Raw genomic sequence first — 22613 nt, forward strand, 5'->3', positions numbered from 1 at the left:
CTCTGTTACCAAAATTAATTTTGTTGGAGAACAAGGGGAGCTAGGAGCAATTTAGTATGGATGTTTAGCCTATGTTGCTAACTCTGGGGGAATCATTAAGCCTGAAAGGGCAGGGAAGTTATTGAAAGCAGTTGCCAAAGCTTCAAATTTCCTATTCTGCTTAAGACCCTTAACATAACAACTGTTCCAGCTGGTTACGATGCTGTGGAAGGGTTCTCATCCTCCTGTACTTTTACTTCTAATGTCTTCATTGTACCTTTTTGACCTTCATTGATGGCACTCTGAAATACTCTGTTGCAGTAATCACAGCTCATCAGCACATCAGAACAACCCCCATTCAAGAAATCTTGGACCAAACACCACCTCAGAAGTACCGCATTCGAGCTAAGCTGGTGAATTATGAGCCAAGAGCTCTTCACCAGTCAGTGAAACTTTATTGCCCCGAGTGTCGTTCGCTGTAAGTACCTGACAAGCTGTTTTTGCAGTTTTATGGCTAGCTGTACACAGTGCAATGGCATGGGAATTTTAAGATTATGATGATAAATGAAAGCATTATACCAGATACGTAAAGGATATTTGGTGAAGAGTGTGTTTGCTTTTGACAGAATAATCTGTCATTATCAGAATGTAAGACTAACTTGAAACAAGCAATTATCACTTGATCCATCAAGCCTTTCTCTTCCACCATCTACATAAAATGCCCCAAACATGGAATACCTTAATCTCACCTTTCTCAGCCTTTGTTTTCTCAAGCCTTTTGAATCAAACAGGATGCATTCATTTCATATTGCCCCTCAAACTTCTGTCCCATCAGGAATTCACCAAAAATTAATCATTCTGCAGTTTGATCAGTCATGGGAAGATGTTATTTTATGCATACCTCTTGTACTGTTACTGTTTTGAACCACAGCCCAGGTTAAATTGGTTTGCAAAGCTCGATTTGTATTACAAAAGCTGTATGGGAGCCTTTGCTCAATGGTTTGAGGCTGATAAGTATCAAACACCTTTCAGATGCTGCACTCATATTGAAAGAAATTACAAATGAGATACATGTTTGGAAACATTACATTTTTTAGGATTGTGAACTATTGAATTGCCTTTAGGTTTATTTTCTGGTTGGGTTTTCTGGAGTTGCCTATAGTCCCATTAAGACCTTTCATTTAGGTCACCATCTGTGCCAAAGTAACAAACAGTCCATTCCCATAAAGATGTCATTCTATAACATTGCTGACTGTAGATTATCACTGTTATAGATTCCAACTGGTAAAATTTAATATGCACCTCAGAGAGTTGGAGGGAATTCTCTTAGTTTCAGGAGAGTTGGAATACATATTTCTGAAAGGATTCAGACTGATTACATATCGAGGAACAAAAGCAGAAAGGTTTCTGTCCCCGCTTTCTCTCATTATACCCAGCACTGTGCACAATTTCCAAGCACAGCATGTTTTGTTTTAAATTTTCTCTTGCTTTATTGCTGCGTGGCTTTTTTATTTTAGAGAGTTGGATGGATCTCTTTTGTCAGCACTCGTATACAAAGGCAGCTAGAAGTTGTTTGAAATTAATTTCAATGAAATTACTGGATCTCCAAAAGTATCATTCTAATATTATACAACTAAGAGTAAAGATAAAGGCAATCTAATCGGTTTCGAAACTGAGATGCCCTCACTAGTTTAAACAACTGAATGTGGCTCGTGGGATAAGACCTGCAGGAAGGAAAAGTCCTAAAGAATCTTTAAAGAAAGTATTTAATGTTGCTTATAAAACCTGTGACAAGCCATCTTTGATCTTAATTTACAACGTGTTAACTGTTAACTGTGAATAACTATATTGTATCTGTGCTGACGGGTTCCTGTGGGTCCATTTATCAGGCAGGAGGTTCCAGACGATGATGATATCGACGCTGCTTTGCAAGGTCTTTATAATCTCGGTTGTATGACTGTTGACCCTGATATCCAGTCACTTGATGCTCTGTGGTACAAGACAGCCACATGGGAGGCAGAAGATGAAAGGAGGCGCCAGATCACAGTGCATTTTGTGAAGACCGGTGAAGCGCCAAGTGCTCCAGAACACTCCACGATCCTGGTGGAAGGTAAGAAACTTGCAGAATACTACTAATGTTGATGCAAGTGGAGAACCTAATTGATAGGCAAAAGGAAACCATCAGGTAGCATTTAGTTAGATAGTAGCATGCTATTAAAAAAGTTGAGAGGAGCCAGGGAATTGAGTTGATTAAAGTTGATCTCGCAGGTAATCAATTTTTTCCATCAAAACAAGCACTAACAGCCAGGGTCATCAACCCAGCTAGTGTCTTCATTGTGCGGCTTGTCTTTGGCCATGATGGCTTCAATGATAGTTGATTCTTCTGCCTACAGTCACTCTTTAATTCTCCGCATTGAGAGTTACCCTTCAGGTACAAGTTGTTATAGACAGCTGCTAATGCTTAGAGAACGACAAGTAAGGGGCTAAGGAGCTCAAAACAGGAAGAAACCTAAAAATAGATGCAAGACATCACCAGTAATAATTTATAACACTCCATTGCTCTTCCTGAAGAAATGAGCTTTCAGGTCTGACTGCTTTCAGAAAGAATCCTGAGCTCATCTCTAAAGTTGTAATGTTCTGCACTTGTCTATTTTTCTGTTTGTACAACCAGTCTTATACTCTGTGAACTGTATCACAGAAAAGTGTTGCTTTTAATGAAAGCCTAGCAGCTTTCTATCGCTGTATTAATCGGGAGGTAAAAATACACCAGAAGCCCAAAACACACGTGAGGAGCTTATTAACCGTGCTAATATTCTTGCACGTTTGCTCAGTCTTGAGGGAAAATCATCATTTCAGTCCATACCTTTGTGACTAGTCATGGAATTGATAGCAGTTACTCTCAGATCAACCTGTTCCTGCGGCTAGATCCTATTATGTTTCCTCCCTTTGTTATTGAAATTTGTGATAATAATTGATGATATCCCATAATACAGTGCTGTTTTGGAGTGACCACATAAAGATTTACCAGTATTCAGTTAAATATTCAAATGAAATTTGATTTTCTACTAACGACTGGTTTAGAATAGAAGAAACTTAAATGCAACAGAAAACCGAAAGCCTGTCCATGTCTGAAAAGCATATTTGAAGTAGCTCACTCCTTCAAATGAACAGTAAGAAATATGTTGAGTTTTATAAATATGCTAAAAATAAAGATAATGAACACTGCAAGTTGAATTCTGGGCTGCTTGCATTATTAAGTTACATTTTTCTCCTTTTTTTTTAAAGGAGTGTCTCTAAATGAGCTGTATCGACTCTCCGAGAGATTTGGAAGGGTCATTCCTACCAGTTCCAGGACCGAATGTTTGTCTTTGAATGACCTTTCCATTCCATTCCTTATAGAAGATAGAAAATGGCATTATGGGTAACTATGAGTAACTATGGCTAACACAACCTCTGAACTTTGACCTCCTTGTGCATCATTATGCGTTTATTTTTTTGTCTGTTACAAGGACCAAGTTGAAAGTGGGAGAAAAAAAATGGCTGCACAATTTTCAGATAGTGCTGACGGTTGTTCCTTATCCAACAGGATATAGAATTTCCTTTCAGTGCAAGCTCCAACAATGGGGTTGAGTCCCCGAATAATTTTACAGCTAATTTATCCAGCTACACGACATGGTGGCTCAGTGGTTAGCACTGCTGCCTCACAGCACCAGGGACCCGGATCGATTCTACCCTCAGGCAACTGTCTGTGAAGAATTTGCACATTCTTCCCGTGTCTGCGTGGGTTTCCTCCGGGTGCTCCAGTTTCTTCTCTCAGTCCAAAGATGCGCAGTACAAGTGGATCGGTCATGCTAAATTGCCCATAGTGCCCAGGGATGTGTAGGCTAGGTGGATTAGCCATGGGAAACACAGGGTTGCATGGATAGGGTAAGCAAGTGAGTAGAGTGCTTTTCAAAGGGTTGGTGTGGACTTGATGGGCCAAATGGCCTGCTTCTACGCTGTAGGGATCCTATGGATCTATGATTCTATAATTTATGGCATTGCTTCACACGTTCGTGAAAAGTAAAGTCCTCTGATCCTAGTACCTCAGCACACTGCACTATATCGTTGGTTCACTCGCCCTTTTGCAGATATCAGCTCTGAGCTGTACCAAATGTAGACTTCAACGTCAATGACCTGAATGACGTAGGCTAGGATGCAAAATGTGGCAGAATCGAGCAAGAAATCCAATGTGGCTTAGCTCAATATTGGCAGCAATCTGTTGTATCTTTGAACTAAAGTTGCTTGTTGAGGCAAGAGTCTCATAATAGGCAACTTGCTGCTGCCTAGCGGGTGCTTATTGTTTGTTAACGACCATAGTAATTGGCTATCTCGCTTCATTAATATGTAGCTTTCCATCATACTACCCCCCATGAGCAAACTGGACCAGGAGTTCTTGACCTGGAAACCAGGACAGGTACCTGGCAACGTCAGCTTCCTGGTTGCTCTGAAGGATCTCAATGTTGGGCACCAGATACCAACATCTTAGGGCATGGCCACACGCACCCTGTGTGTGTGAACATTGGCAGCCAACATGTGCGAGCCTCTTTAAAAACCCTCGAGACATCTCCAGGCTACTTGCATGATGCTTCTGCACTTCAGGTTGTGAGAGGGAGCAGGGATAATTTGTTCATGGACTAGACTAGACTACATTTCCAGGCTGTTTACTTACTCTCTCAGCACTTACTAACTTTGAGCCTACTTGAATGCTCACAGCACCCCTGCCTTGCCTTTCCTCCCTTTTTTTTTTCTCCCCCACCTTACTTCTCAACTAAAGATACCAGCCTCACAGTACAGTTGTTCCCTTGCTGTTTAACACAGGCACAAATTTAGAAAGCTTGTCTTGTTTGACAGCAGTCTTCCATCAAGTTCAAGGGCGATAACCTTTGCCATGGGGGCCTTAGTGCAGTAAGTCAAGGGCAGCTTCTGATAGCAGTCCAGGGGCTTATGCACAGCCTGCCCACCTCTGGGGGTGATCAGAGTCAGGATTCTGTCCTCATAGGGAGTGAATGTCAGATACCCCATCACCAACCATGACTCTTACTGCCCCACTGTGGGCTGCTTTCCTCCTGGAATAAGAGAGAGGCAGGTATGAAGGACGATGAGAGTTGGTGCACAACTGTTACTTCTGGTGCAGGCGGGAAAGTGCTTGGGTGAGAGAGAAGGCAGTGCAGCGGGCAGACAGGGTTGGTGGTGTCGGGGGTTTGGGTAGCTGTCGGACGAGTGAGGGAAGATGTTGCAGGCAATCGTGAGAGGGATGAAACGTGAGCCTCAGTGGGAGTTGGATCCAGTAGCTGGGGTAGAGTGAGAAACCTTCCAAGAGAGTCAACAAAACTGACACAGCCAAAGAAAAAGGGTTTGGCCCAATAGAACTACTATTAGGTGGAAATCACAGCCAAAAAAAAGTAAGATTCAGCTCAATGGAACTATTAAGTACAATTCACCTAAGTTCCCCCTCTCAGAATAAAGGATAGTTATTGGATGGTGAGTGAATGGTTTACAAACATAAAAATTAGGAACAGAAGTAGCCCATTTGTTCCCTTGAGCCTTCAGTTTTGTTACCATCATTGTGTAGCGGAAGCATTACATCTAAAGTACTGTTGTCCAGCACTGATTTCAAGCTGGATAATTTGGAGAATTTGTACCTTTGACTGTACATGCAGTAGCTGACCAGCTACACTTTATATATGGAGCTAACTCATTTGGGAGTCGGAATTCTGAGTAACGTTCCCTGACTGATAAACTCCCCATATCCAGTTTCCCATATCAAACATGCCCTTAGCACAAGTTGCCAAGTTTGTTTTTTTGATTGGCTCACAATTAAACCAACTAAAAAAAAAAAATTGTCCACTCAGGTTTGGCCGAAATTATCCAGGAATTACCAATCACTTGACGCTTTATCACGATTCATTTACTAACCATTCTGTTCCATCCCATCCCTTTCAGACTTTCTTTCCATCCTGTGACTATTGCCACAGGAGAAACCCAAGTCTATCATTTAATAAAATAAGTGGGCTGTTACGTATTGTAGCCAGTGCTGTTTAAAGTGCTCCAGATATTTGCAGAGCATACATTGGCAAACTAGTGTGTGCTTATTGAAGTTTATAGGAATAATCCATTCAATGTAGAAAGGCCTAAGAAAATGGTAGGGTGAATGTATACTGAGTATTAGTTTATAAACGCACATCATATTCTATTGGCCATTATTTCAGCAGAGGCAAAGGCATATCTTTTGACCTTGTTGGACGTACTGGCCAGGACCTTCCCCAGTACTGAAGATGGTGAACATGATCATCTTCTCTTCAAAGGATGAACATTATCACATAGTCCAGTCTAATTGCATTGGTTGAATAAAGTTGTTAGCTCATAAGATATAGAAGCAGAATAAGGCCAGTCAGCCCATTTGGTCTGCTGCACCATATGATGATATTTCTCAACCCCATTCTCCTGCCTTCTCAACATAACCCTTGATCCCCTAACTAATCAAGACCCAATCTATCTCTGTCTTCCATACACTCAATGACTTGGCCTTCACAGCCTTCTGCAATAATGAGTTACCTCCCACTGGCTGAAAAGAATTTTTGTCATCACAGTTCCAAAGGATCATCCCTTTATTCTGAGGCATTGCCCTTGGATCCTAGTCACTCCTACTAGTGGAGAAACCTTCTCCACCTCCATTCTGTCCACACCCCTTCGTATGCTGTAAGTTTCTATCAGATGCCTCTTCTCATCCTTCTAAACTCCATCGAGTGCAGACCCAGAGTCCTCAACCACTCCTCATATGATAAGTTCTTCGCCCCCAGGATCTTTCTTGTAAACCTCCTGTGGACCCCCTCCAAGCCAACACATCCCTTTTTTTAGATACATGGCCCAAACGGCTCACGGTATTCCGAATGCGGACTGATTAGAGCTTTATACAGCCTTAGCAGTACATCTCTATTCTTGTACATTAGCCCTTTTGAAATGAATGGCAACATTGCATTTGCCTTCCTAACTGCCTACTGAAACTGCATGATAACCTTAAGACAATCCTCAACTAGGACTCCTAACTCCCCTTGTGCTTCAGATTTCAAAAGCCCTTCTCCATTTCCAAATAGTCGACACCTGTATTCTTCCTACCAAAATGCAACACTACCTGTTTTTCCACCTATCTTTGTGTCATCTATAAACTTAGCAACAATGCCTTCTGACCCTTGTCCAGATCATTAATGTCTAATGTGAGTAGTTGTGATTCCATCACTGAACGCTGTGGAACTCCACTAGTCACTGGCTGCTGTCCTAAAAAAGGCCCCTTTATCCCCAGTGCCTACTTTCTGCAAGTCAACCAATCCTCGATCTATGCCAGTACATTGCCCCTAACACCACAGGCTGTTATTTAGCAGCTCTTGTGTGGCACCATGTCAACGACCTTCTAGAAATCCAAGTAGATTATGTCCACTGGCTCTCCTTCATCTAACTTGCTTGTTACCTCCTCAAAGAATTCTAACACATCTGCCAGGCATGTCCTCCTCTTGACAAAGCCATGCTGACTCAGCCCTATGTTGCTACACACTTCCAAGTACTCCACAATCTCCTCCTTAATAATGGACTCTAAAATCTTACCAATGACTGAAGTCAAGCTAACTGGCCTATAGTTTCCTGTCTTCTGCCACCCTCCCTTCTTAAACAGAGGTGTTACATTAGCCATTTTCCAGTCCTCTGGAACCTTTCCTTAATTTATTGATTTCTGAAGACCACCACCAATGCCTCCACAATCTCCTCAGCTATCTCCTTCAGAACGCTGGAGTGAAGTCCATCTGGTCTGTGACATTTACCTACTTTCAGCTTCCCTCGCACCTTCTCCTTAGTGATGGTCACTATACTCAACTCTTCCCCCTGACTCTTGAAGTGCTGTCATACTGCTGGTTTCTTCAACAATGAAAACTGATGCAAAGTACCTATTCAGTTCCTCCATTTTTTTGATCCCCATTACTGGTGCTCCAGCCTTATTTTCCAGTGGTTCAATGTCCACTTCTGCTCCTCTCTTAGTTTTACACATATAAAAGAACTCCTGCAATTTTCTTTTACATTACTAGATGGCTTACCCTCGTATTTCATTTTCACCCCCACCCCCATGACTTTTCTCCTCTGTTGGTGTTTAAAGGCTTTCCAATCCTCTTCACATCTTCATGCTATTGTATGCTTTACCTTTTGCTTTTATGTTATTCCTGACTTCCATTGTCATCTGTGGTTGCCTTGTCCTCTCCTTAGTATGCTGCTTCTTCCTTGGGATGAATTTCTTGCTGTGCCTCCTAAATTACCTCCACAAACTCCTGCCATTGCTACTCCACTGTCTTCCCTGATGGGGTCCCCTCCAAATTAACTCTGGCCAGCTCCTACCTCATGTCTTTATCATTAGCTTTACTCAATTGTGACACTGTTACCTGTGATTCTGACTTCTCCCTCTCAAACTGCGGGGTGAGTTCCATCATATTATGGTCACTGTCCCCCAAGGGTGCCTTCACCTTCAGCTCCCTCATCAAGACCTGATAAGTTCTATCCAATATCAAAATTTAATTCAGATGTCAAAACTATCATGTAATTGACTGTTACCTTAGTGTTCCAATTTGCAGTAGAAGAATGGATCATGTGTTGCTGAAGAACAGCTGTTAAGTGAATTGCAATAGTTTTAAAAATGAGATGGGAAAATTTGGATGTCAGCTTGCTTCCTAAATGGTGATCATTTTCTTCTCCAGTTGCAAGAATTGTTCGCATCCACAGCCAGTGAATGCTCTTCAACCACTGTTGCAATCAGGAACTTGGGAATCATCAGCAATAGCCAAAGGTAATTTGTTCTTTTCCAGTTGGACATATTGCCCACATTACCCTGCAGTATGCTTTGGAACAGTCTTTGAAGCTAGTTTGTAATTCTCAAGCAGACTAAAGCACCAACTTTATCCCTTTTTCTTGTCACTGATATAGAACCAGACTGTTTTGTAACCATGGCGTCATAGTTGACTGAGATATTTATTTCTAGCCACATTTCTGCCTCATCATCAAGACCACCTCTTTCTGTCTTGTAACGTCACCTGTTTCACCTTCCCTCAACTGTTCAATCTATCATCCATGACTCTGTTACCTTGTGCCTTGGTCATTTCAATGTTGTCCTAACCAGCCTCCCATTTTCACCTTTGGCAAACCCACACTCACTCAAAAGCTCCACTGCTTCTACCTCAACTCTCGTCAAGCTGTCAAAGCCTCCACTTTAAAATTCTTGACCTGGTTTTCGAATCACTCCATGGCCTCATCCCTTCCTATAACTCTCCAAGCTCCCAGAGCTCCTCCAATTCTGGCACCCTGCGTATGCATGATTTTAATCATTTGTGGCCTTCTCAGCTGCTTGGGCTGTAAGCTCTAGAATTCCCTTCTTACACCTCCATTCTTCTCTCCACCTGTCTCTCCTCCCCTTTAAGACACTCCTCAAAATTGAGATTTTGGTCACCTTTCACAATATATGCTTAAGTGTGAGGTTCTCAAACTTTATTTTCTGTGAAGCATATTTAAATGTTCTGCTGCATTAAAAGTGGTAAGTAAGGGCAAAGTATTGTCATCATTTGGTTGTTCATGATATCCTCATGGTATCAAATGTGAAATTTTATCTCGAGTCTGTATTTCCAGAGATTTTTTAAGGAAACTATTTAAAATACATAGGGAAGGACCAAGATTGAAAAGTGGTGCTGGTTCGGTAACGTTAGGATCGAGTTTTAAGATCTCATCATTGTACAAGAAGAAAGATTGGAACAAGTAGGGAATTCCCTAGATTTAATGTGCTACAAAAGAGTGAACAACTTAGCTTTGATTACTCTAACCAGTGTCAGTTTCTAGTAATGCACAGGACTTAGCATAGTTTTAGAAGCATCACTTTTTGGCAACAAGTATAATAAACATCAGCTACGTACTACTTATTGAAGTTAGTGTGGCGCAGTTTCCTCTGTGTATTTGAAATCGTCTGACATTGGAGTTCCAGGTCTTCCCTCAGACATCAAGCTGATGCTTAGACAATTACATTTATAGCATCTTATAGCAGAAAACGAGGTTGTTCGGCCCATCGCATCTTTACCAGGTCTGTATAAAAACAGCCAGCTTGTCCCTCTCACCTGTTCCTGCATTTCTTTCCTTTCCAAGTATATATCCAATTTTATTTTTAAAAGTTATTATCGAAGATGCCTTCACTTTTTTTTGTTTTATTCACCCACGGGACCTGGGCATCGCTGGGTGGGCTAGCATTTATTGCCTGTCCCTAATTGCCCTTGAGAAGGTGGTAGTAAGTTATCTTCTTGAACACCTGAAGTCCATGTCCTGTAGGTAGACACATAATGCCATTAGGGAGAGACCTACAGGACTTTGATCCAAAAAAAATTGTTTCAAGCAGCATACTCCACCTCGTAACAGATCGCTGATGACAAAGAGTTTTCCTTAGCATCCCTCTAGTAGCGGTGTCCCGAGGGGTCTAACATAATTATGGCTTTTATTTTATTACACTTCACTGACTTTATTTAACTTGCTTTCTTCACACCAGTTTTAGGTGTTCAACTTCTGAACTATGTTTTTGTCATGAAGTTTACATGTGATGATGGATCGGGATCTCTTGATGCTTTGCTGTGGAATGAGGCGGTAAGTTAGCATTTGACACAACTCCCATCCAGCCAGGCTGTAGTATGAAAACTCTAATGGGGAAGAAAGCAGATGAATGAAAAATACTCATCTAGTTTTGGCAATCAGATGATGGTGTAAACTGTGCTGCTTCAGGATTACTGCCTGAAATCCTATGTCATTAATTCAATATTTAAAACATAGAACAGTACAGCACAGTACAGGCCCTTCGGCCCACGATGTTGTGCCGAACGTTTACCCTAATCCTAAGGTCTATCTAACCTCCACCGCTACCTTATACTATCATCCATATGTGTATCTAATAGCCACTTAAATGCCCCTAATGAGGCCGACTCCACTACCCTCTCCGGCAATGCATTCCACATCCCAACCCACTCTGAGTAAAGAACCTACCTCTAACGTCTCCCCTATATCTACCTCCACTCACTTTAAAACTATACCCCCTCGTAATAGCTACCTCCACCCTAGGAAAAAGTCTCTGGCTGTCCACTTTATCTATACCTCTGATCATTTTGTACACCTCTATCAAGTCACCTCTCATCCTTCGTCATTCTAAAGAGAAAAGCCCTAGCTCTCTCAACCTTTCCTTGTAAGACCTTCCCTCCATTCCAGGCAACATCCTGGTAAATCTTCACTGCGCCTTTTCCAATGCTTCCACATCTTTCCTGTAATGAGGTGACCAGAACTGGACACAATACTCCAGATGTCGCCGAACCAGGGTTTTGTATAGCTGAAGCATAACTTCACGGCTGTTGAACTCAATCCCTCTATTAATGAAAGCTAACACACCATACACCTTCTCAACAACTCTATCCACCCGGGTGGCAGCTTTCAGGGAACTGTGGACATGAACCCCAAGATTCTCTGCTCCTCCATACTGCCAAGAATCTTTCCGTTAACCCTGTATTCTGCTTTCAAGATTGTCCTTCCAAAATGAATCACCTCACACTTTTCAGGGTTAAACTCCATCTGCCACTTCTCAGCCCAGCTCTGCATCCTATCAATGTCCCTTTGTAACCTAGAACAGCCCTCCGCACTATCCATAACTCGACCCACCTTCGTATCGTCCGCGAACTTGCTAATCCACCCTTCCACTCTTTCATCTAAATAATTTACAAAAATCACAAATAGAAGAGGACTTAGAACAGATCCTTGTGGTACACCACTCATAACTGAGCACCATGTTGAATATTTTCCATCCACTACCACCCTTTGTCTTCTAAGGGTCAGCCAATTCTGAATCCAGTCTGCCACATTTCCCCCTATCCTGTGCCTCCTTACCTTATGCATGAGCCTACCATGGGGAACTTTATCAAATGCCTTACTTAAATCCATGTATACCACATCCATTGCTCTACCTTCATCCACATGTTTGGTCACCTCTTCAAAGAATTCAATAAGATTTGTGAGGAATGATCTACCCCCTCACAAATCCATGCTGACTATCACGAATCAAACTGTGTCTTTCCAAGTGATCATAAATCCTATCTCTCAAAGCCCTTTCCAATAATTTGCCCACTACTGACGTAAGACTAACTGGCCTGTAATTTCTGGGGTTATCCCTATTCCCTTTTTTGAGCAAGGAAATGACGTTTGCCTCTCTCCAATCTTCCGGCACGTTACCCGTGGACAGTGAAGACGAAAAGATCATTGCCAAAGGCTCTGTGATCTCTTCCCTCGCTTCCCGTCGAATCCTTGGATAAATCCTATCAGGCCCAGGGGACTTATCTATCTTCAAGTCCCTCAAAATTCCTAGTCCATCTTCCTTATTAACATCAAACTCGTCTAGCCTACCAGCCTGTTTCACACTGTCCTCCTCTACAACTAGGTCCCTCTCAGTTGTGAATACTGAAGAAAAGTATTCATTAAGGACCTCTCCTATCTCTTTAGGCTCCGTGCAAAAATTCCCTTCACAAATTCCCTTCACAATCCTTGATCGGCCCTACCCTTTCTCTGGTCATTCTCTTATTCCCCACGTACGTGTAAAAAGCCTTGGAGTTTTCCTTGATCCTATCTGCCAAGGTTTTCTCATGCCCCCTTCTCACTCTCCTAAGCCTTTTCTTCAGCTCCTTCCTGGCTAACTTGTATCCCTCTAGAGCCTTTTCCGTTCCTTGTTTCCTAAACCTTTTCTAAGCATCCTTCTTCCTCTTAACCAGTTGTTCGAACTCTCTTGAGAACCAAGGCCCCCTCACTCAACCGCATCTTCCCTGCCTGCTAGGGACAAACATATCGAGCGCACACAGTATGCTTTCCTCAAACAATCTCCACATTTCAATAGTGCTCTTCCCTGACAGCATCTGTTCCCATTTTATGTTACCCAGTTCTTGCCTAACAGAATTGTATTTACCCTTCCCCCAATTATAAATCTTACCGTGCTGTATGTACCTATCCTTTTCCATGACTATTGTAAAAGTAACAGTTATGATCACTACTGCCAAAATGCTCTCCTACCAACAGGTCTAACACTTGGCCCCTTATATAAACTGGATTTACTTTCTTTAAATATGCCACCATTAGTTAATGCTGATATGATACAGTGGCAGAATGAGATTTTGCATCTTTTCAATTTTATCTATGCGGTGCCAGATTCTCCCAATTTATGAAGAATGTGCAAAAATACAAGAGTCAAGAGATTGATTGTTGGTGTTGAAATATTGAGATGATCTCAAATCACCTCAGCAATCCTGCAGAAATCTATCAGAATATATTGAATATGGATCAAAAATATCCCTCGAGCACTGCATTGGACTAACATGTGACTGAGGCACAATGACATGAGATAAAATTTGAAAATGCTCACCCCCTCACGACAGGACTTGTAACATCAAATGATGGAAGACGCGTAATAAAAAGATGATGAGCATGGCTTCTGCCTGGATTGGATTATAGTGATAGAAAGTTACACATTGTCAGCCTCACTTTCTCATCTTGACCTCGCGAACCGGGAGCAGAACAAGTCGAGGTAGTCCTCTCTGCAAAATGTCATTAGTTTTGCTGGTTTCCTTAGATTCGTTAAAGAAAGTTGATTTTTGTTTTATTCTGGGAAAAGGAAAATACTTGCGAGAAAGAAAGAAAATACCTCAGGAAATTCAGACAATATATTTGAAACTTGCTGTTTGCTTCCTTATTACTCCAATATTCTGCTGCATCTTGTCAGTGAGTCAGTAATGATACATGACAGCTTTAAACATCTGTGGTTTCAGTTTGTGTTTAAACTGTTATAGAATCTGGACAGTTAAATGCCTATGGAGGTTAGCACTGAAATAGCTGTTGTGTATTTTTTTTCTAAATTTAATTTGTGGATAATTAAACAGAGGACTCAGCAGGTAACAGGAGCCCAATTAATTCTGGTTCATTCATCCCTTCAGGAAAGATTCTTTGGGATTTCTGCAGCTGATGTTATGATCGATGATGTGCTTCAGGAGAAACTAACGAGAATAATGGACACATTGTGTCCACCAAGAGCAAATCCAGGTAATGGGCCGGAGAGTATTTGTATTTTTTATTATCTCTACACCAGGGAAGTCTGGGCAGTTTTTTTGTTGTTGCGATTTCCTTTTGTTTTTGTTGCAGATGCTCCTCAGTTCAAAGAAGGAGTAGTGTTTCAGCACTATCTAATTTGAAGTGTTAAAATTACTTCGATGCTTCCTGGTGATTCATTACCAGTTAGAATCATTAATAATTTGGTGGGGGGTTTATCACCAACTTCATGAAGTGTCATGTCCACACAGCTCTCTTGACAGTTTTCAAAAATGAATTTGAAAAATATTTCCGGTCCTGTACACCTACCACCCCAGTGATCATTGACTGCTGTTTACCCATACACAAGTGCCTTAATTTTAAAATTCTCAAAATTGTCTGCAAACCCTTCCAAAATCTCTCTCCTCCCATTCTGTACAATGTCGTTCAGCTGTGCACGTATCTGTCGTCCTCCAATGCTCACTGCTTTCACATCTCAATTTTAAGCAATCCAACACTACTAGCCATCCTGAGTTTGGCCACAAGCTCTGGAATGTTGTCCTCAAACCCTTCTACCTGACTCTTCTTATAAGATGCTGCCCAAACCCTACCTCTGATCATGTCTGCCCTGGTAGCTCCTGCTTTCACTGTGTTCATTGGTATCACTCTTGTTAAACAACTTGAAAAATTTATAACATATTGAGTGCACTCTAATGCCCACAAGGACCACTTTCTGCCAACAGCTCAACATTTGAGATGTTTGAACTGTGCAATTTTTATTCTGTAATCTGTATGCAATAATTACAAAGATAACTGCAGGAAATATTGCAGGCAAGTTGCAGTGTGGCACCATTTTGGACAGTTCGCAGCTAATCTGTAAAGGATTATCCCATCTCTTTACTACCCCTTCTCAGATAAGATGACACTTCAAACCTGCTGTGCTCCATAATTCATTGAACCTGACGATGTTCAACTGTCTGGCAAGAAATGTGACACCTTTAATCATTGTTTATACGCAATGCTAAAACCTTGTGACTGCTATCTGTGTATGTCCATTGTAACTGGGTAAAGTTTCACACTGGCTGCAAGGACAGTCTTGGACAGATTCTCTGAGAGTCAGTACAAGGTAGGAATCAGATAGAAAGTGGCAAGGCCTAACATACTTTGTACAAGAGAAATGGCGTGAGAATGAAGAAAAGCAGGTAAAAGATGCTTGGTGCGGAAGAGTGAGCAGATTAGAAAGTTATACAGCCTGAGGATTTCAAGGGAAATGCACCACTGTTGAACTCATTAATCAGAAGACATTGGTGTCAGTAAAGATCTGGAGGAGCAGAAATAGATCCATTTTGTTTAAGTTGAAAGGTGATCTTTAATAATCATACTCCATTGCCCTCTGCACTGAGTCGTGCGGTTTACCACCAGGTCACCAGATACTGGATTTCATGGCAACGGGCTGCTCTGTTTTTTGATGTTGAAGTTGACTGTCACTATATGGAACCATCAGCCTGAACTGCTTGAACCACACTGCTGGGAGGCAGCTCAGAGGGCGGAAGGCAGTGAAAGGCAGGGCAGTAGGAGCAGTGTGCTGCACTAACCTTCTTCCCAACTGGCAAAAGTTTGATACTAGGTTCCTGTCTTGCCTAGGCCTGATAAGGTCAAATGCAAAAGACTGGTGGGAAGGAAAGGGATAAGATGTCACACAAAATTATTTACAATCCAGCAACTCAACAGATTTGTTAAAACCCAGGAAGGTCTAGTCTGTACTGAGGCAATAACTGGTTTCTATTCTCCAATTAATGAGAAGGAAATCATAAGGGTGGCTCGGTAGTTAGCACTGCTGCCTCACAACGCCAGGGACCCAGGTTCGATTCCAGGGTCAGGTGACTGTGTGTGGAGTTTGCACATTCTCCCCATATCTGTGTGGGTTTCCCCTGGGTGTTCTGGTTTCCTACCATAGTTCAGGATGTATAAGTTGAGTGGATTGGCCTTGCTAAATTGTCCATAGTGTCCAGGTTAGGTGGGTTATTAATAGTGAATGTGGGGTTACAAGAATGGGGATAGATACTCTTTGGAGGGTCGGCTCAGACTCGATGGGCCAAATGTTCCCTTTCTGCACTGTATGGATTCGATGATTCTATGAAATGGGCCAAGCTCTGGTGTCCGAGTGTTACACGAACTCTGAGGAAATGTCTCTTGCAATCAAATGGCTGTCTGCACTCCCATTAAAAGGCCACGGGCAGATAACATACGTGGTTCTGAAGGGTCACCTGGTTACCTTTCAAACTGCACCCTCAGAAGCAAGAGGAATCACCATCTTTAGAAAGGAAGCAGAGATGTCTGGCGGCCAAGAAACAAAATAAGAAATTACCTGCAGATCATCTGAAAAGTGAAGATCAAAGTAAGAAATCAAATGTAGTATAAAGTAGTAAAGAGAAGCAGACCATTTAGCCTAACAGAGCCAAACTGGGGTTTATGTCTCACACAGCTTGCTCCCAACTCTCTTCGTCAAAACCAATCAAAAAATCCTATTCTTTTCTGTCCCATGTGCTTATCTGGTTTGCTCTTAATTCCTTTATGCTATTCACCTCACCTATTTCCTTCTAATAGTGGGTTCCACATTCCAATCACTTCCTGGGTAGAAATTGACAGCATGGACGGAGGACATTTAGGGGTCATCATAGCCCGGCAAATAGTTCTCCAGCCTCATCCCACTTTCCAGCTCTTGGTCCATAGTCCTGTAGGTTTAGCGCTTCAAGTGCGTATCCAGGCATTTTTTGAATGCTATGGCAGCAAGTGCCTCTGCCACCCATACAGACAGTGAGTTCCAGATCACCTCCACACTCCACGTGTGAAAACCTTTCCCCTTGAGCCTCTGTTTAGCTTCTGACCAAGGTCAATAAAACTTTCCCGTCCACCCTTATGAGACTCCTCGTAATTGTGTGCATTTCTCTTGAATTCTTTGTTAAATTTACTAATGCCTACCTTAAATTTAGAGCCCCTAACTCTGGTCTCACCTAAAAGTGGAAACAGTTTGCCTATGTATGCCCCATCAAAGATCCGAAAGATGGGAATACTGTACTCATTAAATGGTTCCTGCTGTAGTGGTGATGTTCTGGGAAATGGTTACAACGCACCCGGTCACACCTCTTGCTGTCATCACACACAGCAGAGTTTTTAACACTCGGTATGGATTTGCAGAAACACAGTCACAGTATAGTTCAGGGCTAATTGCACAGGCACTTCTGGGAGGTCATTTCAGATTGCTATGTGACTATTAATCATCAGATTACCAACTACTGTGCACAATGACTTGGTACATTGTTTTATTCGGGTATAATTTGGAAGGCTTTTTCAGTGCAACTTCAACTTAATTCCGCAAACCTATTCTCTAGCAAGAATTTTGCATCCCTGATTTCATCAAGATCAATAAACAGTTTGCAACCGTGGCCTCAACTTGATAGTGTAATTAAAGAGAGGAATGAGCATTGACAATGAACTCAAGGCAGCAGTGTTGTTGGCCTAGCCCAGCATGTAAATATTACTGCTATCTGTCACCTTGAATGCATAAACTGCTTTGTTTCATGTAACACAAGTTTTTGTTTTGGCAGAACATCAACATTGAACGTCGAAGCCTACCAGTGCCTGCTAGTAATATTAATTCATGTGACATTGCAGTGCCTGGCACTGACTGAGCCATTCAATTAAATAATGGCCAGAATATTACAGAATGTTACATTTGTCACCACCCCCTCTCAATACTGCTTCCCCAGTCCCTTCTCCAACCTCTCCCTTCCTCCTCAAGCTCCTACCTGTGTCCCACTCTCCCTCTCTTCGTCCACTGTTCCAACTCTATCCTTCCTCTCCCTTGTTCCTATTCCCTCTCCTGCTCTTTCTGCTGATCTCCCATACTCCTGTTTTCTCATCCTTCTGTCTTTTTGCTTAATCCCCTCCCCAAACCTCCCACCTCACCCACTTCCCCTTCCTCCTCCCACTCCATCACTCCCTCCCTCCTTTTTTTACTATTCTTTTGTGGGATGTGGGCATCACTGGCTGCCCAGCATTTATTGCCCGTCCCTAGTTGCCCTCGAGAAGAAGGTGGTGGTGAGCTGCCTTCTTGAAATGCTGCGGTCACCTGCTGTGGGTTGACCCACAATGCCATTAGGGAGGGAATTCCAGGATTTTGACCCAGCAACCATAAAGGAACGGCGATATATTTCCAAGTCAGGATGGTGAGTGGCTTGGAGGGGAACTTGAAGGTGGTGGTGTTCCCATATGTCTGCTACCCTTGTCCTTCAAGATGGAAGTGGTCGTGGGTTTGGAAGGTGCTGTCTGAGGATCTTTGGTGAATTTCTGCAGTGCATCTTGTAGATAGTACACACTGCTGCTGTCGGTGGTGGAGGGAGTGGATGTTTGTGGATGTGGTGCCAATCAAGCGGCTGCTTTGTCCTGGATGGTGTCAAGCTTCTTGAGTGTTGTTGGAGCTACACTCATCCAGGCAAGTGGGGAGTATTCCATCACACTCCTGACTTGTGTTTGTAGATGGTGGACAGGCTTTGGAGAGTCAGGAGGCAAGTTACTCGCCACAGTACTCCTAGCTTCTGACTTGCTGTTGTAACCACTGTGTTTGTGTGGTGAGTCCAATTGAGTTTCTGGTCGATAATAACCCCCAGAATGTTGATAGTGGGGGTTTCAATGAAAGTAACACCGTTGAATGCCAAGGTGGGGGTGGTTAGATTGTGTCTCATTCGTGATAATCATAGCCTGGCATTTGTCTGGCATGAATTTTACTTGCTACTTGTCAGCCTAAGCCTGGATATTGTCCAGATTTTGTTGCATTTGAACATCAATTGCTTTGGTATCTGAGGAGTCACAAATGGCGCTGAACATTGTGCAATCATCGGCGAACATCCCCACCTCTGACGTTGTGATGGCAGGATGGGTCATTGAGGAACCAGCTGAAGATGGTTGGGCTGAGGACATTACCCTGAGGAACTCCTGCAGAGATGTCTTGGAGTTGAGATGATTGACCTCCTGAGATGACCATCTTCCTATGTGCCAGGTATGACTCCAACTACCAGAGAGTTTGCTGCCTGATACCCATTGATTCCAGTTTTGCTAGGGCTCCTTGATGCTACACTCGTTCAAATGCAGTCTTATTCTCAAGGGCTGTCACTCTCACCTCACCTCTGCAACTCAGCTCTTTTGTCCATGTTTGAACCAAACCTGGAATGAGGTCAGGAGCTGAGTGGCCCTGGCGGAACCCAACTGGGCATCACTGAGCAGGTGCTGCTTGATAGGATGTTCATGACACCTTCCATCACTTTACTGATGATCAAGAGTAGAAGAGTAGACTTATGGGGCGGTAATTGGTCTGTTTAGATTTGTCCTGCTTTTTGTGTAGAGGACATACTTGGGCAATTTTCCACATTGCCATATAGATCCCAATGTTGTAACTGTACTGGAACAGCTTGGCTAGGGGAGCGGCAAGTTCTGGAGCGCATGTCTTCAGTACTATCACTGGAATGTTGTCAGGGCCCGTAGCCTTTGCAGTATCCAGTGTCTCCAACCGTTTCTTGGTATCACATGGAGGGAATCAAATTGGTTGAAGACAGTTATCTGTAATACTGTGGACTACTGCAGGACCGCTCCCTCCCTCCCTCTCCCGCTCCCTCCCTCCCTCTCCGGCTCCCTCCCTCCTCTCTCAACTCCCTGTCTTTCCCTGCCTTTTCTACTCGCGTGCCCTCTGCCTCGTTTCTCTCTCTCTCTCTTGTCTGCACCTGCTTGCCCCAAACCCCCAGCAGTCTTCCTCACTCTTCCCTAAACATGAAGTAATACTTCTAAAAATTAAAGATCCATAATTAGAAAAAGAGCTATGCTGCTTTTCAATTGGTCACCAGGTAATCAGAGTTGTGTCTGTCTCATACATTGGTAAGAGAGATCTATCAAATCTATTTTGATCATTCTGCACCTTCTTTGTTATCCACAGATGATGGCCACTGGTTGGAATGCTGTGTCAAGTCCTATTATGCTGGTGATGGCTCAGAGCAGAAGACATACTACCAAATATTTGACACTGTTGTAGCAGAAGCTGAGGACATTTAACATTTCATTTGTGTAACATTAGCCTGAGTTTACTGTGAATGAACCATCTTGTCACATTCCTCTATTTTCATAAGAAAAAACACAACTGCAAAAGTTCAGGTACAAATAATCAGTTCAAGTAAATGTATAATAAGATTTATAAATTAAAAACCAAAAGCTCATACTTGGTATGAAACAGAACAGAATACTCTGGCTTTTTAAAATCTCTATAACAATAGTTTTAGGGTGTTCTTGTGGTGGATTTTGTTTCCTTAATAAATACAAATTATCCACTTAAGTATTTTTAGAAGTGTACTTGCTTATGGAATTCTTAAAGTGAAAGATACAATGAAGGCTCCTGCTTTATAAGAAAACTCAATTATATTCAGTGAATACATGTAAGCCTTTAGCTACATTACTTGCAATACTACTTTGATGAGTGAACACTTCATTCAGACTAATGTTACCCATTTGACTTTTAATCACAATCAGGATTTTTCCCTCACGAAATGTTTTCAAGACTTCTCCTTTTATTAATATCCATATTACGTTTTTTTTCTCTTGTACAAATCACTTTCTGGTGTTGTTGAAAAGTAGGATGAATCTTGTCATCTTGCACTCCAGGTCAAATGGAAGAAAGCCAGATATCAAATGATGACAATTTATATTACAAGAGGAAAGGTTGCAGATCAGTGGGAAGAGGGCTGTAAATTCATCAAGGCATTGCCATGGAGAAAATGATGGGCGGTGCAATGCTCTCCATACTCCAAGATAATTCAAAAATGATGCAAAGTTTGAACAAAAACTTCCTTTGGTTTTAGAGAACAGCCCCTGTGGCTGAATGTGTGCCTCTTAGAAAAACTGCAAAAAGACCATGTTATGAGCTTTACCATCCATTTTGAATTAATTTAGTTCACGATTTGCTCATAAGCCTTATTAGCAGAACACTTGACTATCCAATGTTTGCAAAACCAGAAGACTTTTACTGTTAGATGCTATTCTGCAATTAGACAACTCTTGCTAAATAATCCTGAGTGCAATATTGATTGCACGAGCATCCAGTTTAAGATAATCAGTTAAGTTCATAACGTGGCTTATTTCTGCTTGCTGGAACCAAAAATCATTTATATCCAGGGACTGTTTCTCAGCAAATTAAGGGGAACAGATTCAAGTCTTGTACATTTTTCTTTGAATTACCCGGAAGCATGTGGAGCCACCACTACTTTCTCCACGGCTACACTTTGGCCAGTAATATTCAACCTGCCAACTAATTAGGATACTTATCTCCTTTAGGATGAGTTGGTGTGATCATTTAACATTTGGCATTCTTGTGTTTGTCCTGTTGAGTGCAACATAAAACATTTTAGCAACATATCTTTCTTTTCAGCATATTCGAGTTTTGTACTACATGGTGATTTACAGGTATCCTTTGTGTTATACGTTATAAAGGTTGCCACTTGTTCCTTTTCTTCCCTACATAAAAGTGTATTTGAAAATAATTATCTAGTCTGCTTGATTGGTTTCTGTAGTCATATTTAGTGGTTAAGGCTTTGATTGGAAATATTCTATGCATGCTCAAATCTTTTGTTCTGGGAGCTGGTGCAAACACAGCAGAGCAGAATAGCCTTCTTTGGTAACATAATAGTTCTGAGATTCTGTGCTTGTTTTTATCTTGATCTGATTAATACCTAATTTTAATGAGAGAGAGCACATTTCAGTTACCTTTTCTCAGTGGAATCAAATAGGGAAATATTTCATTCACTGTATTCCTAACCATGGAATTATTACAAATAAATCTTTGAATTTTTTAGAATATTTTTGATTTTTTTATTACTTTGACAACATAGTCAAAAAAATTTAGTAACTGCAGGAAAGGACTGTACTGCATGTAGTGCCTTGTGTTATAGTTACTGTAGGTTAGAGCACCTTCTAAATTGAACTGTGTTTACAGTTTTGGACTAATATATATTGAGTTGGGTTACAGTATCATATTGTGTGTTAAGAATGTTTTGTCAATCTAGCTTTTTGATCAGAAACTATGATTCCTGCTTTGGAAAATTAGTGATTAAAATGTGAGCGTTTTCAGAGTTAAATCCGGGCCTAACTCCGATTTCCATTTTTTTTTCCTTACAGTAGCCACTGTATACTGTTTGCCCTTGACTTGATTCCATGGATTCTGCCAGACCAGCCTCCTCCAGAGCCTTTTTGCATACCAACTTCGATCCCGTCATTATTTCCAGATCCCAGCACTCCCCTAGGCCATCGTTCACTATTGCTGTCAAGTCTGGCAGCAATGGCCCACAGCCTATTCTCATTTATATTCCTATTACTTCTCGAAACAATCATTTTCCATAGTCCCATGTGTTCGGTGAACTGCTATAGTAAATATTGTAGATAATCCC

At 41.9% G+C, this 22613-nt stretch overlaps 1 protein-coding gene across 10 annotated transcripts in view; it reads left to right on the forward strand.

The window, feature by feature from the left end:
* pot1 (protection of telomeres 1 homolog) overlaps positions 1 to 22026 on the forward strand; it is a 297679-nt gene extending 275653 nt beyond the window's left edge. For all 10 annotated transcript variants that reach the window (XM_048607978.1, XM_048607979.1, XM_048607982.1 and 7 more), the window contains 7 exons: positions 301 to 457; positions 1869 to 2089; positions 3265 to 3400; positions 8754 to 8842; positions 10577 to 10671; positions 14040 to 14145; positions 20117 to 22026. In XM_048607978.1, the coding sequence (XP_048463935.1) occupies positions 301 to 457; positions 1869 to 2089; positions 3265 to 3400; positions 8754 to 8842; positions 10577 to 10671; positions 14040 to 14145; positions 20117 to 20232 (920 nt within the window). In that variant the 3' untranslated portion in view covers positions 20233 to 22026. The remainder of the gene's footprint in view (positions 1 to 300; positions 458 to 1868; positions 2090 to 3264; positions 3401 to 8753; positions 8843 to 10576; positions 10672 to 14039; positions 14146 to 20116) is intronic.
* Positions 22027 to 22613: the final 587 nt, after the last annotated feature.

The sequence above is a fragment of the Rhincodon typus genome, chromosome 18 (assembly GCF_021869965.1).
Source record: "Rhincodon typus isolate 14 chromosome 18, sRhiTyp1.1, whole genome shotgun sequence".
Classification (NCBI taxonomy): Eukaryota; Metazoa; Chordata; class Chondrichthyes; order Orectolobiformes; family Rhincodontidae; genus Rhincodon; species Rhincodon typus.